General features: G+C 39.8%; 1 protein-coding gene across 1 annotated transcript; it reads left to right on the top strand.

Annotated features, from left to right (window-relative positions):
• The first annotated feature begins 343 nt into the window (after positions 1-343).
• On the top strand, positions 344-17,625 carry LOC143866505 (uncharacterized protein At2g38710-like). The gene is made up of 5 exons (XM_077375980.1): positions 344-680; positions 11,791-11,910; positions 13,607-13,721; positions 16,625-16,718; positions 17,162-17,625. The coding sequence occupies exons 1-5, from the start codon at positions 577-579 to the stop codon at positions 17,362-17,364; spliced, it is 636 nt and encodes a 211-aa protein (XP_077232095.1). The 5' UTR covers positions 344-576; the 3' UTR covers positions 17,365-17,625.
• Positions 17,626-18,273: the final 648 nt, after the last annotated feature.

Below are 18,273 nucleotides of genomic sequence, written 5' to 3'. Positions count from 1 at the left end.
TGAGGTCGAGCGTGTCAGATGGGAATAAACACACGATCAAATTTGGAGCATGGCTCGGGTTCAAGTTAGGTAGGGTTGCCCAAAGCCTCAACCCTAACCCAAAGCCTCAACCCTAACCCAACCCAGCCCGAGCCAAAATTGGGCTGAGCCGGTCCAAAGGTGCACCCCTTTCAGTGGGGCCCACCCCTTGAAGAAATCGTTTAAAGCAATTCTAGTGCAGCACGGAGATCGAGGCGGGACACTCGTTTCAGGTGGTCCTGCGTGCCACAAAACAGGTGTCATCTGTCCGTCTCCAATCATTCGCGACGTGGAAGGTCAGACAACTCCAACTTCTTCTTCTTTCAAAATATAAAAAGCCTAAAAAGAAGAACCCAAAAAGAAAAAGAAAAGGCAAAAGTTGTGTGTGTTTTTTCTTCTACATTTTCACAACTCGACAATCGGAAAACCCAATTCTAATCGTCACTCGATCAAAACTCTACTGAACCTTCAATTTTTTTAGATCCCGATTCTTTGACAGCTTTGTTCCTCTACAATTATTTCCCCCCCGTTTTTTCCCGATTTCTCGAGCTCGAAAATATGGTTTCTGCAAATCGGGAAATGGCGGTCTATTGTTTCGACACGCTCGTCGCGCATTATAACAGCGAACAGACTCCTCCTCCCGCTTTTGATGAAGGCCAACAGTACGTTTCTAGGGTTTCAATTCGATCTGTTAAAATCCATGATCTCTCTCTCTCTCTCTCTGATTTTTTCTTCTCCCTTCTTCTTTTGAATTTGATGGAGTTTTTTTATTGGTTTGGGTGTTGTTAGGGTTTAATTGACTGGTTATTGTTTTTATTTATCTGCATTTTTGTAAAATCTCATGCTTTCGTGTAATCTGATGTGATTATCATCAGGCTTTTTTATATTCCTCTTTTCGTCCTATTTGATTGGATGTGTTTTATCTTAAATTTCCCTAATTTCAATTTTTTCTGCATTTAGATGTAATTCATGAGCCTTTTGGGTTCTCTGCGTTTTTTTTTTGGCAACTTGGCATCAGATGGATTTGGATGAATTTTCAAATAACTCTGTTTGGATGCCGCATGCGAGGCATCCTCAGGCAATATCCAAGCAAAAAAGAAAAGAAAAAAATTTCAACTTTATGGTGCTTGGTTGCCAATGTAGCATCCAAATCCCTAAAAACTACGAGACAAGAAACATGTGTAATAATTGCTTGTCTGGTGATGAGGCATTACGTATCTTTCCATATGAAATAACCCAAAAAAGAAGAAATTTCGTAGGTAATTCCCCCCAACCCAGTTAACTTTGCATCCAAACAGGGACTTTGGCTCCCTTTGGCTTTATCGGGGTTTTAAAATCCTACCCTCCTCCATGGACTTGCCCAATGAATGCTTAAGCATCCAAATGAATATAGATTTACCAGGGTTGGTTTTACCTTGTTTCTGTTTTTGTTGGTGATGGTGTTACTCCTGCTAACTTGTGTTTTTTGTATTGATTCACCTCTTTATAGTGTCCCACACCTGATTTATTGGAATGAATTTTAGGAGACCCTTTTCATTTTTATTTTTTTGCATTCCATTCAAGGTATTCCTCTACCATATGCTTCCGTACTCGTTTCTGTTCTTGTAATTTAGAGTATAGTTTTAGGTTAAGATTGCAGAGCACCCTGAATACTTTTTGGTCACTTCTTATCCATTTTCTTAGACTACTGAAAGAAACTATTGTCTTATCTAAAGGAAACAAGTGTAGAAGGCCTCTGCATTGCTCATGACAGGCCTTCTTTTCAGCAAACTATATAATTCCATGATTTTCAATTTTAGCGGCTAAACTTATTACCTCCTAATGGGTATGGGTTATCTTAATCTAGGTTAAAGTGACTCAAGGAGGGAGATAGAACACAACCTTCTCTCACAGAATGATGGATGCAAGGAGAATAATGAATTAAATCAAATAAATTCTGAAAAAGGGCATCTGGTGGGAGACAAGACTGAGTTAGGCGAAGTGATCGTTTAGCTCCTTTAAGCATTTATACCCCAAAGAATTTGCCACACTAAGCTTGATGGTCTTGACTTTAGAGTTTAGATGCTTGTTCAATGACAGTAAACTGTGGCTGGGGTTGAGCAGGATGAGATTTGAAATACGGTATTGAAGATGGGTGGAGACTAATCTTTGGGACCGATCAGCTTTGAAATGGTGTTCTTCTAGTAGTAATAGGACGTGCTAAGAGAGATTGAACGAGTCTTTGAAAGAGTTCTATCCCAAAGAACACCATCTGATCTGAAGAAGACGATTGCGATGTAGAGCCTCGTATGTGCGCATTGCTGATGAAGGGTTACTCATATGTGGAAAGAGTTAAGGTTGTGCTGTGTATATGTTAAGCGGAATGCCAAACCCATAGTAGACTTTACCATCCCTATTGAATACTTGTTGTATCCTCTGTAGGTTGTTTCATCCAGGTAGAAGTGACCCATTATCAACATTTAATAAATATGGTCACACCACTTTCTTCATGCTTGTAACAAAAGGGGGAGGGGCAGCTGAGGTAACATATATCTGGCTTATTAGGTTGGTATGGTCCGTATGACTTACACACTTATTTCTTTATCCATTGCCAATAGACTCAAAGGGGTGCTTGAGAAAGTTATCTTTCCATTCCAAGGAATGTTTGGTAGGGACACAATGCTAAATGGAGTTATCATTATTGAGTGTTTAAACTTGAGGACAAGAGAAGGGCTTCCAAGGCCATTCTTTTTTTATTTGAATGGGAAAAATGCATTTTAAGATGTTTATTAACACTCCTCCATGACTCTTTTTTTCCCTTTTGAATGATAAGGGAGGAGGAAGACGAAAAGAGAAAGAAACGAGGGAGAAAGAGAAAGAAAGAGGGTCCCTTTAATAACCCTTCTATAGTGTTTTATTAGGAAATCCCGAGAATATTCCTATGCTACTAGTACTAAATAAACCCCAAATGAATAAAAATAAACATCAATATCTGCAATCGAAATTAAGAATAAACAAGGGTCAACACCTAAGGATTTTTTTGAATGGCGAAGTAATCTATTAGAAAAAGAAATGAAGCCCTCGGTCAGTACAAAAGAAAATAAACATACAAAGCAAACAGTCCTATCCTAAACTACAAATACAAAAATATCATGGAGGAAGGTCATCAAACAACTCTAGTCTAGTTCTGTCTACACTAGATCGAGCCATCTGATCTACATTGCTGTTCGCTGATCTTCGTGCATGCCAAAAATGAACCAAATGCCCCTCCTCCAATCTATCATGAATTTCTTCAATGATATTCGCAAACCTCTAAGGATAGGGATTCCTCCTGTCCATCCATCAGATCACATTAAGTGAATCTCCTTTTACAATTAGGCAGCCTATATGTTCACAATCAACAAATCTGATACCATACAAGACTAATCCAATGGACTAGTGGTGGCTTTGACGAAAGGTGGATAACTACATTCTCTTTGTGGTTTCTATATGCTCTTTGAGCTTGGAATATGTTCAGATGTTTATATGGGGGATTGGAAGTACTGTGACTTATTTCTATGAGGGTTATGGTGATTATGTTAGATGGATGTGGGTGTAGATAACTTGGTTCTTTTATGTTTTTTGGCCCAGGATGTATGATCCTGGATCTTCATGCTATGTAAATCGTGTGGGACCACTTGTCCCCAATGTAACTTTCATTGTATGAATATATATATATATATATATATATATATATATATATATATGTCATTTTTCAAAAAAAAAGAAAAAAGAAAAAAAAAAGAAGACTGCTATCACTTTCGCCTCATTGGAATCCTTCACTACTATTGGACCTAAGAATGCCCACTTACACTGAAGTTGTCACTAACAAGATCCCTGTATGTCCTAGATTTCCTATATTTGCCCGTTGAAATTAATTTTGGTGCAAACCCAGAAGGGCTCACGATTATACCGGAGAACCTTTAGAGCTTAATGGGTTAAACTCCCGGTAGACTGGCACAAATCAGCCCCATTTTCAGATTAGGCATTCCAGAAATTAATCAATCCATGATAAAAGATTTAATTTGATCTAACCTTTGAGATAATCCAATAATAAGTCTAAAATTCTGCTCAAACATTTGCTGCAAATAAAGTTCACATTAAAGAATAATAAATATACAAACAGGGCAATAACAAGTATAAATACATAAACAGGACAATAACAAGTGGATGGTTGGAATGCAATCTGAAAATAAAGAATGTATCGGTCCTAGTAGCCTCCTAAATAGGGTAAATAATGTATGGAATGAAGTGAGGGTAAAAGTATAAGGCCAAGTGTGTCGGTGAATCAAAATATCAAGTCCAAAACAGGCTGAAAACCATAAACAATTAGACCTCACCGGTAGATATATGTGCCTAGCGTGAAGTGGCCCAAGAGAAGTAGTGGAACAGCCTGGAAGGTCCAAAAACAGTCCAAGATAACCAACCGCAGCCAGCAATGGATGGAACTGGAGTGGAGAAAATGCTCTCATGTGTAGCCCGGACAACAAAATTAATAAGGAAATATGTATAAGGCGGCAAGGTGCTGCTATATAGGCATGGTTTCAAATTTCGGTTTCGGAATGCGTTTCGGTCCTCACCGAAACTGAAATTTCGGACGGAATCTGACGAATTCGAATAAAATAATATTTTATCTCGTACAGAATTTCGGCCGAAATTTTGAAATTTCGTACCATCGAAGAGAATTAAACAAAAGAGTCAACCAGGGGTGTCAAACCTACTTTCCAAAACGCCCCAATTCCTCCCTAGAAACAATGTTCCCCAATCCCTTTTCCTCTAAATCTCCTAGATCTACAATCCTACTTTCCAACCAATTCTTTCTGCAGGAGTCATACCCTCTTTTCTCCTTAATCCATTCCTTCAACATCTTCTTAACAAATCTCAATTTTCTCCCTATTCTTACGTTGGCAGGCCCCTCAAAATTTTCAGAGGCCCACCATTTTCCCATCCTTTCTTCCATATTCGGATCCTGGAGCCATGCAATCTCAAATCGAAAAGGTGGGGCTCTCAAAATTTTCAGAGGCCCACCATTTTCCCATCCTTTCTTCCATATTTGGATCCTGGAGCCATGCAATCTCAAATCGAAAAGGTGGGGCTCTAACCAGGAGAGTTACCAGCCCAGTAGAAGTAAAAGGAAAAGAAGGTCGAGAAGCCAAGAAAGAGGATAGAAGGGAAGAGGATAGAAGGGACTGTTGGGTGGTGAACAACCCCTTATGAGGCTGCAACCTTGTCCTGGATCTTCAAAAGGGAGCCAAAGTCTAGAGCATCCAAGCACCATCTAGGGTTTGTGCCTTTTGTTGGGTAACTTGCCTCAACGAATCCAGACGGTGGACTTTTTGCGAGCCGGGAGGTTTTGATTGTTGACCATTGTGCGCTATGTTTGGAGGCTAGGAAACAGTGGACCACATTTTCATTCATTGCTGGGTGGCTAGAGATGTGTGGAGCAGGGTATTATCTAGGTTTGGAATCTCATGGGGAGTCCCTGCTAAGCTCATAGAAGTCCTTGAAGGGTGGTCTAGTGTCTCGTGGAAGAAGAAAGGGAAAATTCTTTGGAATCTTTCTCTTAACAATAATATGGGTGTTGTGGAAAGAGCGATATGCTCGGATATTCAATGGATATTAAAAAAGAGGGCATTTCCTATGTAATAAGTCCATTGCCTTGACCATTGCATGGGGCGAGATCCCTCCCTTGCTTTAGATTTGTATCTGCCTATGATTTATGGTATGGATGGCAGGGAATTTGCTATGATTCTATTCAGGTACCCAAGATCATTGAAGATTGGGTTCCCCCCTCTCAACGCTTATTAAAGTTGAACTTTGATGGGTCTAGCTTGGGGAACCTAGGACCGGCGAGTGGGGTGTGAGGTGGTGTGGGCCCTAGGTGGTGTAGACAACCACACATATTGGCTCCAACATGGCAAAATACTAAAATAAGTCCTAGATACAAAATAGCAACTAACTAAGATAAAGTCTCTAGGGGTTGGTCCTGTAGCTCAATTTTTTTTGAAATGGTGGTCCTGTAGCTCAATGTTTTAAGATTTGTTTCTCAACCTTGATGTCGGAGGTTTGATCCCATCTTTCCCACCCAAAAAATCTAAAGTCTGTAAAAATAACACGTAATCATAGCCGGGTCATATCAGTTTTCCCTGGGTGGGAAGAATTCGACTCCGTCGAGTAAGATTCTCTACATCTGGAAACACGGTCCCGTGAAATTGTCGCATCTGTACAACACCTAACCACAGACCCAATCGTTGTTACCAACAAACTAAGTACCGCCAACGAAACCCTCGACTAGTCTCGAGCGTCCATGTGTCTATGAAGTAATCTCCAGAAGGTGTCAAGATGTTGAAGAAAACTCTGGCAAACCTCTGAAGGATGTAAAATGAGTGAATCCAATTGTGAGATGATCATGACGACGTAGTGTCATCATCTGAATCCTCGTGCTGAATATCTGGACTTTGTGGTGTATGTATGAGCCATGGATTTAAATTTCGGTTTCGGTACCAATTTCGGCCTTGGCTGAAACTATTTTTTTCCCCATTAGTCTATGCCTCCAAATCAAAGCAGCCCCTTTTAACTTTGTTTTACCATGAAGTTAATCTTCCGTACTTTTGGCAAATCATTCCATTCGAAAAAAGTTTCCTATACTGATTAACCACTCCCAGAATTTTCAAGTTGGAGAATGCTATGAAAATCAGGGACTTCGATTTTCATTCCCCTCTCAAAATCTTGAGGGTCACTGTATTCATAGGGTCATCTTCGTTCTTAGCTCTTTCTTCAAAAAACTTGGCATTCAAGACCAATGTTCCCACGACCCAGGAATGAGACTCAGGGGGTTTCTTTGTTTCATTTCATTTTGAAATAGATTCTTTCCCTCCAAATTTGGCATCAAATGATCAGATTGATGGTGTTTTAAATTTTCTTTTGGAAAATCTTTGCTTTTCCAGCATGGTTTTAAGTTTCCTCCGAAACCGATACAAAATGACCAAAATGTTTCTATTTCCATGCCCACTGAAACGATACCGAAATCGAAACGCATTCTGAAACCAAAATCGTGAGTGCATCAGTGGCATACTACATCAATACATGTTACACAATTATATTTCTATGAAATGCATGTGAAATGTGGTGTATGTACTATGTATACACATTTATATAGATTACATGTGAAATGTGGTATGGACTGAATTATCAGACATGCGTGACAATGCATCACCGGGCGTTTGATGTTATTAAACCATTATAAATGGTTGTCTTGCATATGTGATGGTTTCATCTTAAAATTTTATCATTTGCAACTGTTTCTATATGTTTATGTTATTTTAGTTTACAGGATTTCCACTGAAAATTCCAACTGAGACTGAAACATTTCTGTTTCCGTGGCGACCAAAACGAAAATTAAAACCTTGCCTTCCAGTTGTTCGTTGGCACGAGTTGGACGGATTTCATCAGATTGCTCCTTGCGCATAGCTTGAAGCTGTTGTATTAGGCAACCACTGTTGGATCAAATCTACCAGCATCTCATCTCTTTGTCATTGGTTGAGCTTTTATCACTCTCTGTGATGACCTAGATCAGTTTAGGAATTACAACTTGTTTTTTTTTTTTTTTTTAAATTTTTTTTAAGAATTACAACTTGCTCTGATGCCAAAAAAGATGATGGGAGTAAAGTCCTGCGAGAATGGAGACAAATTGTATGAGAAATGGAAATAAGGGGTTGCAAGGTAGATTGTCTTTTTAGCTTATCTTGGTTTGCCACTTTGGATGGTCTATAAAATCTATCGTTAAGTATGATAAAGATGTAGAAGTATAGAAGAGAAAGGAGAAAAATCATGTGGGAGTTCTAACTCAATTCCAGGGCAAATGAGAAAGCAGACGTCGATGGTGGGTGGGGTAGGGAAGAAAAAGGCCGTCTTAAAGTGGTCTCCTCCTTCGGCAGGAAGATGGCCTGGGGATTGGACTTGCCCTTCCTGCCACTACCACAATTTCAAATGGCGGGTTCGATGTGGTGTTACCAGGAAAAAATAAATAAATCTGCCCCTCTCAATCTTGGGCCGAATCTCGTTACTCACCCTCAACAGTCCTCGGCCAATGCCGGCGGTGAGAACGAGTCGTGGCCGGATTCCGGAGAAATATCACATCTTTTGAGAAAGGGATCCCTTCACTTTTTGTATCCGGAAAGGAAGTGGGAGCTCGGGTTGAAATATTAAGAGCATGCCTGGTCGGAAAAAATAAGGATACAAATGGGACCCTAGATGATCTCTGGGCCTGGGCCTGGGCCAAACGACTTTGGAACTTACCTTCCCTCTCCTGCCCTTGTTTCCTAACGAGGGATGAAGTTCTTTTTATGTTTGAATCAGTAGACCATGCTGCATCGATTTTGGCCAAGGGGGTGGAAGCGTGTGGGAACCAATTGCTATCTCTCTCAGCTTGGAATCGGGGTTTTATCCAGGGAGCGGAAGAAACCTGGGTTAACTTTTATGGAATTCCGTTACACGCATGGGCAATTTCAACACTGGAAGCCTTGAGAAACATTTTTTGTCCGGTCTTGCAAGCAAGGATGGAAATTAGACACATGCAGTGTATGAGCTTCTTTTCGGCTAGAATCCTCGCTCCTAGATGGAAGCTTTCATGTTCTTTTGTTCTCCTCTGGATATTGGGTGACTGCTTTACTATAAGAATTGAAGTCTCCCCTCCTCTTGAAAGAAATGGACCGAACTCGGATTTGCTGACACCCCCCCCCCCCCATTCAAAGAGGCTGGGGGTCTGTTGGAGGGAAAACCGTTGAACCTTTGGGGCCCACCTATTTGAATTCAAAATTCAAATCTCATCAATCAAAGAAAGGGAAAGGAAAATTCAAGGAGGCTTTTCCCAATACTCCACTGGCCCCACATCCCTTAGAATTTGATGGACATACATCGGATCCCGTGTCTCATCGTTCAGGTCAAAATGGTATTTTTTCTGATCCTAATAAGACTGAGCAAACAAAAGCTCTTGGGAGGGCGGATTTTTCTCAAATACAGTGCCTCGAGCGCGTTAGATCAAGTAAAAGCAGGGCTAACCACCCTATTGGGGTGCGCTTGAATTGGAATAAATCTTTGGGTGTCCTAAAATCAAGGAAAGCGGAGTTCCGCTTGGTTGGTTCGAATTTCAAGAATCAATGGAAGCTACATTCCGACAATGCCTAAAGGAATAAAATGGTCGAATGGGGTCCAAAAAATGATTTTCTACATCTACCCAGGGCATATGTGGCCCTTGGGTGACCGGGTAAGGGTCATTGGGGTTTTGTTCCTCTAGCTTCATCCCTATGGAAGCTAGATGGATTATAGGTTTTTTGGAAAATAAAAAGGTAGGAAGTAAAAGGAGAAGCAAAAAATGGATTTTCGATGGGTGCTATACAGATGGGTGAGTTGGTTTTTTGAAACAAGCAAAAGATTGCCGCTTACGCTATTGAATTGAAAAAACTTATATCAAGTCAGCTGAATCATCGGAAAGGACAAGAGGGAGTCAGCGATTTCCCTTAAAGATGGATCTAATCATCATAAGAAATAGCATAGCATTTAAGGCGCTTGTGGAAATCGAAGGGGATGATTAGAATCCTGTCAGAAACCATTCTAGGGCCCTATTGTTTGATTACTTAGTATAGGAATTTTTGTCATATTATCCTTGGAAGCCGAAGAGGCAGAAAGACTTTGTCCGGAGACTGCCTGGCTCCATAAATGCGTTCATATCAAAGCCTCGGAAAACTCTTCTATTTCGCCATTGTGGGTGGTGTGGGGGCGGTTATTGGTAACTGTAGGCGGTTGTCCCTATAATAAAATGAGGGGGAACTTTGGAAGTAAATAGTAGAATCGAAAACTCAGTCCTCTCGTTGCCCCATTAAGGAATATGGAACAGCAGGATCAGAGCCTCCCTCCACTTTCATCTTCATCAGTCGTTCCGGCCATAAGTTGGAAACGAAAGCGGCACATGGACTTTATGAAATAGAGGAGGCTTTGCTCAGGATTAGGGGGGCATTGCTAATAACGAAGAAAAGGCTTTTAAGTCTTCGCCAACCTTAAGGGAAATCATTAGTGATTTCATCAAAAGGCAATGGTCGCTTTTCAAAGACGACACTAATAGGAGAAGTGAGGCCTCCTTTAGTCTGACAGGGACTTCAATGTTAAGGAGACCCATAAACCAATGCACAAGCATCCTTTCTTCATCAAATCCTTGATGGAAGAGAGAAGCTTAAGACGACAAGAGTGGGAGGCGAAGAAAGCAGTGGGGATACGAAAACTTGAAGAGAAGAGAGCGGCCGGAAAGGCGCCAGACGACAGGGATCTACAAGAGGAGGATCTGGACACAGTGGCGAGCGAAGAGGCTTTTCGTTACGAATTCAAGTTTTTGTTAAAGGAACTGGGTAAGTGTACAGTTGAGGAGGAGAGAGGGGGGGGGGGGGGGGGGCATTTTATGATTGGTGAAGAAAAGTTCCTTTAAAGGAATAGTAGTATAGCTGTTTGGGTGGATGTTAAAGATGCTCGGGAAGGCCAATTATTGGTTTTATAGTTTTCTTTTTTGTTTTTCTTCTACCTGGAATGCTCCAGGTCTTCATATGTTGTGATACTTGGGGGACTACTGGTCTCCCTCGCATGTATCCCTCGTATGATTTTAATATATCCCTGTCAACTTTAAAAAAAAAAAAGGTTCTAACTCAATTCCTTTCATTTATTATAGTAACTCAATACAAGTGACACACGCATGCACGAGGGTTGTAATGGCAAAATGCCCCTACTTATACATTTCAACCACTTTTAAGTTCTAACACTCCCCAACAAGCTGAGGTTCCCTTGGAACATGTTCATTTTGTTTACTATGCTGTGATGGTGGTCACCAATGAGGAAAAATACCCTCAATGCAAGAGAAAAAGACAAATGACATTGAGAATTTTCAGAGGATCCTAAAGTGAGTGGACTCCTTACTGACATCACCACTGCAACACCTATAGGGCACACTTTTCCACAAATTCATGCTTTGTCCTTGGCTATTGATTCATGGTTTTCCTCCCATAGTACCTCAAAAAACTAACAAAGATGGCAACTTTGACTCTGGAAAGCTTTGGATAATTTAGTGCTTTTTGACCACCTTATTATTGGTTTCGCAAATGATATTGTCTCTTCTAATTGGTAGAACCTTTCTGTTGGTTGCAATCAGTGACCGAGTTCAAAGCTCTGTGTGCACTTTGTCTATAATCACTATATTAGTTTTTTGATGAATAATTGTTATTGAGTTCCTCCATTAAAATAAAATAAAATAAAATAAAATTGTTATCGACTTCCTTTGGAAGTTTTCTTAAACCGAACTAACGAAGTGTCTGATGGTACCTGTTTTTGTTAAAGAAAAAAAGGAAGATAAAAGAGAATGAAACTAAGGCCAAATTGTTGCCAAATCAGCTTGTTGAAATTGGGCCGTTCTTGTTGGTCTATGTCTCTGAACTGGTTCCAACTGAATTAATTACTTGGATGTAATCATTTCTTCCCTTTCTGTTTAATGGTCGGTTTACACTTTGCACCTTCTATTCAAAAGCTCTTTTTTTTCCCATAGTAATCTACTTCACTATATTTTTCTGGGACCCTCCGTATTTAATTATAATATCTGTCCTTTTCTCCTAGAAATGTACTTATTTTAATGGACAGTTTTAAAGAATTTATTATATTCGATATTTTAACTTCTCGTCTGTTTATCTTAATCTCATGTGAAAAGTTACCTGGTTTCAGCCCATTGTTTGTCACTTGGAAGAAAGCTATTAATGGCGGGGAGCCTCGTCTACGTGGATGCATAGGAACCTTAGAAGCTCGTTACTTGATCAATGGGTTCAAGGACTATGCTTTAACTAGGTACATTTTTTGAATTGTGTGTTTTATTTTTGAAGCCATTGACCTCTATTTCTGTAAAGTCATTGATTCCGTGCATGTTTTGAACTCTTCACGTCTCATCTCATGTCAAACCAAAGTGAAATGCAAATGGAAGTTGACTGGGACTGAGAATGATCTTGTTCCCTATTTCTCCCACTTGTGGGATCTTTCCCAGGCATTCCTGGTAGCAATTTTTGAAATACTGTTTATATTGTCTTCACCATTTGCATATTATATATTCATATGAAGTATTAATATGTGATCATGTAGTGGAAAGGTCGATGACTTGAAGAAAAAAAAGGAAAAAAATCACTGGTAACAAGTGAATCACCATTAATAGGTTCAACAACAAGTTTAAGAACTTTGGGAGTGCCTAGATCCAATGAGTAATATGGATGCTGCAAGCAGTGCAAGCGTGTGAGCTTCTTGTTTCTCACTGACTTTATACTCAACACCTCGAGGGGGAAGGGAAAGAGAAACAACGTGAATATTAGAAACAAGATAATAGTACAGGACGAGAACTATAAATGACATTTTATTAGTGAACAATTTGGAGTGTTGACTATTGTAAATAACAGGTTACCATATGTATGCCCATCCTCTTTACTGTCTGATGAGGCTCATACACTTGCCGTTTTGATCATAGTTTCTGCGTTCTCTTTTATTTATCACATGATTTGGTATGTACCTCAAATGAATAGGGCACTACTGAGTAGAACCCTCTTGACTGTCTTAAAGACCTTCCATTTCATTAACACATGATTCGGTATGTCCCACAAATGAATAGGGCACTACTGATTTCATTAACACATGATTTGGTATGTCCCACAAATGAATAGGGCCCTACTGAGTAGAAACCTCTTGACTGTCTTAAAAAACCTTCCATTTTATTTACCGCATGTAAGAGTATATTACCCTTTGACTGCATTATTCACGCAATCCCTTTTTTATTTTTTATCTTTGTGTCATTTGGCATATCACTGTTTAATTGGTTGTCTTATTTGTTGGCTTTTGTTGCTTTTATTAAATTATGCTTAATTGACTTTGTACCTATGATTTGGCCGACACTTCGTATTTATTGCAGACTCACGTGTCCTGCCGTGTCCTACACGACACGCGTGTCCACACGTGTCGACACTCCTTTGGATACTTTTACTTGTATTGCTGGAAGTGTTAGACTTAATGTGGGTGTGTGGACATGTTTTTGTACCGTGTCAAGTGTGACATTCTGTTTTTTTATTGAATATTGTGTTACCTCATTTAGACAACTCGTATCCATGTTGAAACTGGACACACGAATCCATATCCACAAATCATGATTACATATACTTCCTATTTTAGCCGTGCCCCCGTTTCTAAAGTTTGGGGGTTTGCCGTGTCCGACACTCCGTGTCCGTGTCGGCACGCGACACTTGTGTCCGTGTCCACAAATCATAGCTTTGTAGTATAGTGTCATGAAAATTTTCTGAAGGATTCATTAGCCTACCCCAACTAGTTTGGGACAAAGGCTTAGTTGAGTTGAGTTGACTTTGTAGTATAATGAACTTGCTGACATGGCTTGCCGCCGATTGAAAATGTTTTCTCTGCCTGTTTAATCTTTTGATTGTGCTGGATTTATGTATTCTACATTTGCTTGCAAAATGCCAACTTATCGGTTTCCTTCTTTGTAATCTTGCAGTGCTTTGAGGGACCGCCGGTTTCCTCCTATACAGCCTAAAGAGCTGCCATATTTAGAATGTACAGTTTCCATTCTGACTGACTATGAATCTGCTCTCAACTACCTTGATTGGGAGGTCTGACTTTCTTTTCTTTCTTTTCGGTGCTTTTTAAGTTTCAGATTATTAGAATGAATAATCAGAACTTCCCCCCCAAAAAAAAATCATGGTAATTCTCCAAATAAATGAATGGCAGCTTTCCCTGAATTTTGAAGCCAATGTCAAATATGATACTCAATACTTCTGTAGGCACAACGTACCTTGTCTGGCATTGCTATGGTACCAATACTTGTACTCGGATACTTCATGGATATTTTTGCTGGTCAAAATAGCTATAATGTTCGAAACATATGCCACTTACTTTGAATTAACTATAATGCATTTTGCCTGTAATGTCATATATTTGAAATGATAATGTGGAACATATGAGTAGTATAGAATCTATTGATGCTATTTTAAATTTACTACTAATTCCATCTTCTAAGTTAAATATAATCAAGTTCCATGATATTTTATTTATACATGTCTTGTGCCTTATCTCATGATATAAGACATCTGTATCAGTATTCGTTTTAGTATCTGTGTACTAAATTTTTTTTTTTAAATATTGATTCTTATCTCCTTTTTCTTGTCCTTTTTTATATCTGGGTATCACAGCAAACTTCTATGGGTCCTCCTTTTGATGTCAGAAAGATGTCATCTTTATGATCCTTCCCCTTTTTTCTGCTACAAACGTTCGGTCCACCGGACTTTTGAGGGCGTTCACAGGTGGGATCCTGTGGGCCCACCTGTGATCGCGTCTATCTCCAAACATTTTAATTTTCTTCTCATCTATCTCCAATTCGTCATCAATCAATGAAGCTTGTTCGATTGTTAGGTTCTTTCAGTGAACGCAATATTGTACTAGTGGCCTATGAAGCACGGGTGCTTCAAAATGGCCCGCGTACCCGTATCGGGTGCGTATCCGACACGGGTGCGCTCGGGTGCGTCCCGGGTGCGTGTCGGGTGCGCACCCGATTCAAAAACCCTTTTTAAAAAATTTTTGACGGTCGGGTGCGTGTCGGGTGCGCTTGGGGTGCGCACCCCGACGCACCCGACACGTTTTTAAGTGTTTTAAAACAAAAAAGAAAAAGAAAAAGAGGAGGGCTGCCAATAACATTTTTTTTTTTGGGGGTTTAAATTATAAAAGCCCTTTTTCCATTTTGGTGAATGGTGATGTTATGGTTATTTGATTGCTTTCCTATTTTTAAAATTTTTTTTAATAAAAAATATTATTATATTCAACGCACCCGAGCACACCCGCACCCAAGTTTTTTGGAAAATCACGTACCCACGTACCCGTGTCTTGTCGCACCCGCACCCCGCACCCGCACCCGTGCTTCATAGCTAGTGGCTGTTCTTTCTATTTGACCTCACAGAGTTCTAGACAACTCTCAATCTCTTGCAAGTCTTCTCAATCTTGGATTTTTAGACAGCATCATGGAGGTTCGGAAAACTGAATATTGTTGACATATGCAAGTCATTAGGAAGTTCAATCTCACAAGTGTTGTTGCCCATCTTCTTCAAGATTTTGCATGGTTCAATCATCTTCGCACGGGGTAAGATCCTAAAGACAGTAAGTTCAAACGACAAGAACCCTCACCGCAGGCTTTACTGATTTGTTTTTTTGAATAGTAACAATTTTATTAATGATGTGATAACCAGGTTACAATTAATGGGGAACGGATGTCCCTCCACAACAACATGCATTAATCCTACCCCATACCAGACCTATATATTTCCAAAGTCTACAGGCCAAATAATTATTTCTTCCTTTTCCGCTCCATCTTTGGCCTGTTTATCAGCCTCCTCATTGGCCGATCTGCGCTGTGCTTAAATTTAGGAGATAGTGATGTTACTAGAACCCTGATTTCTGATATGATGCCCGTTAGGACCCATGGTCCAGTCGCTTTGTTGGTCGCCCATGATATGACATTCCTTGAGTCCCCTTCCACTACAAATTTGCCCGTCCCATGAGTTGTGTACCATCTCAACCCCCACAGAAGTGGCTCTTGCTTCCGCTTCATTGGCATCACAAACTCCGACCGGTCCTGAGTAAGAAAGAAGGCATCGGCCGTTTGAGTCCTGGAAGAGGCCACCTATACTCGCAATGCCCGGCTTTCCTTCTGAATTCCTGCCAAAATTTAGTTTTATCCACCCATTTGGGGGTGGGCTCCAACATGGTAGCACCTTTTGCTCGATCTTCTTCTTGAAAATGATCACTTTCCAGTCCCTTAGAATCTCTCTAACGCTATAGCTAGGCTCTTCATTACCAATCTGTATCCACACTATCAGATCAGATTTTATATCAAAGGCTATTCTCCCCCAACTCCTTTTTTGATCCTTAATAAGGCTAATAGGTGATCCAGTGATTCCTCATTGCATGAACACAATTCGCACCTGCTTGCCATTTGAATGCAGACTACTATAGGCCCGCGCTGCTGATGTCAGCAGGATTTACAGTCTTTCAGGACTAATTTCTTACTGTATTCTACTAGAAAAGTTTCAGGGCTGCTGGGTATTCACAGATGGGTGTTTTGTTTTGGAATGGAGAATGTAAAGAGGAATGTAAAGGGGGAATAGTCCTGGAATATTTTATCTTTTAAGGCCCTGGAGCTATCTCCTAGGCCACCATACGATGTAATCCATGGGGGGACTCCTGGTCCCTTCTTCATGTATCCTTCGTATGAATTATCAATATATTTTTGTCACTTTTCAAAAAAAAAAAAGAAGATTTCATCAGCATCTAATCTGCCAGAAACAAAAAAGGTTGCATTGCCTTCTGGTGTGTTTTCTTGTAATACATGATTGAAATGTGGTCTCGTGATCCAATCTTTTGAACTGTTTCCAAATAGTGTTAATCACATTCTAACAATCTTCTGTAAGACACATTTTAGCAAATTGATTTTTCCATGTGTAAACTGGATATTTTATTGTTTCAGGTTGGAAAGCATGGTCTAATTATTGAATTCACTGACCCTGATTATAATACAAGGCGTAGCGCAACATACTTGCCTGATGTAGCTGCCCATGAAGGTATATTCTGTTTATGGTCAGCATTTATTCTATTCCCTTGTTTACTTTTCCTCAATTTCTGTAGGGAAGACCCTACTGTCATGAAGAGGATCTTCTCTGAAAGCTTAAACCATCATTGTGTTAAAAACCAACCTAACTTAATGCAAAAAGTTGTTTATCTCTTATTTAGGTTCCCTACAGAAGATTTCTGGTTATGTTAGTTTAGCCATGGTTCTATACCATATCCATATGTCTTCAAACTTATTTGCATCTCCTTTTTCCTGACAAATTTAAGTTTACATTTAGGTTTAAAATGGGTGTAAAATTTGTTTTTGCGTTGAAAGAAACATAGTCTAGGAATAAAAAGAAAAGGGTTTAAGAAGGAAGAAAATGTTTTGATTTCTAATAACAAAAACATGTTTTATACTTAGTTTGTGGTTGTTTGGTTCTTGGGCCCAAAACAGGCTGGACAAAGACGGAGACAATCGACTCGCTGATGCGCAAAGCAGGTTACAATGGCGCTATCACCGAGTCGCTCCGCAAGCGCATCCGTTTGACTCGCTACCAGAGCACCCTCTACACACTCCACTACAATGACTATGCCTCCCATGTTAAAACAACAAGAGGAGCTGTCCCTGCACTTGTTGGACCCAAGCCCAACAATTGATTTATCCCAATATCTTTATAACTGAAGTTGGAAATTCGAAAGGCTTATTTAAACAGTCCTCTTCATTGATCTGTTGTAGTTGTTCTTCAAATTATATTTGAGGAAAAAGAAAACTCTTACCCAATGATTGTGACTATATATAAAACTCAGTTATTAACAGCTTCACATGCCAAGCTGTATTATGTGAACTTTAAACTTGTGACTTACGATATATGTATGGATCTATTTTGTGATCAATCCACTCTCTTATTCATCATTGCCTCATTTGCGTTCAAATTCTCTTTGGTGGGTGGAAAGGAACCTCACTCCTCTTTGGATCTCTGAAAAATGTTTGCATATAATCTTATGGGTGCTAAACGGATGGCTACCCTTCTAAAAATCCATCCGCAAGGGCGCCCCATTGGTTCCGCTTCACACAACCATATTTATAACTGTCCTCAAAATTACAAAATTAAAGGAATTATAAATGCAGTTAGGTGATGTGGATCTAATGTGATGCCCATGCCGCTCGGTTTTTGCGAGGGTGCCCTTCAGTTTAGCATTCCTCTAAGCTTACGTGCAAATGATTTTGATGTTAAATGTGATCGTTTTCAAATAATGTTTATAGAAGAATGCTAGACTCACAGGAGCCCTTGCAAAAAAAAAGGAGAGGGTAAAATGGTTTTAGGACAGTTATGAAACTAATTTTATGTATCATTCTAAATGGGTATTGACCCACCCACCCCCTTTTTTGCAGGGCTGATTGTAGCATTACGCATGTTCATAATAGTTTTAGAAATGATATAATTAATGGTTTCCAAAGACGCCTTAATGTCCCATTTGCAAATTAGAGGGCGATGATAATTTTGGGGCAGTGATAAATCGACTCCCAAATATCTTAAATCGACTCCCAATGTCTCTCTCTCCTCT

The sequence above is a fragment of the Tasmannia lanceolata genome, unplaced genomic scaffold, assembly GCF_043159265.1.
Source record: "Tasmannia lanceolata isolate RefF3 unplaced genomic scaffold, GAP_Taslan_0.1 ptg000135l, whole genome shotgun sequence".
Lineage (NCBI taxonomy): Eukaryota > Viridiplantae > Streptophyta > Magnoliopsida > Canellales > Winteraceae > Tasmannia > Tasmannia lanceolata.
The sequence above is the reverse complement of the archived record's forward strand: the minus strand, read 5'-3'. Positions and strand labels throughout refer to the sequence as shown.

Coding starts and splice junctions, on each gene's coding strand:
- LOC143866505 (XM_077375980.1), top strand. CDS start 577: ATGGTTTCTGCAAATCGGGAAATGGCGGTCTATTGTTTCGACACGCTC. Junction 681..11,790: donor GCTTTTGATGAAGGCCAACA/GTACGTTTCTAG, acceptor ACCTGGTTTCAG/CCCATTGTTTGTCACTTGGA. Junction 11,911..13,606: donor AAGGACTATGCTTTAACTAG/GTACATTTTTTG, acceptor GTAATCTTGCAG/TGCTTTGAGGGACCGCCGGT.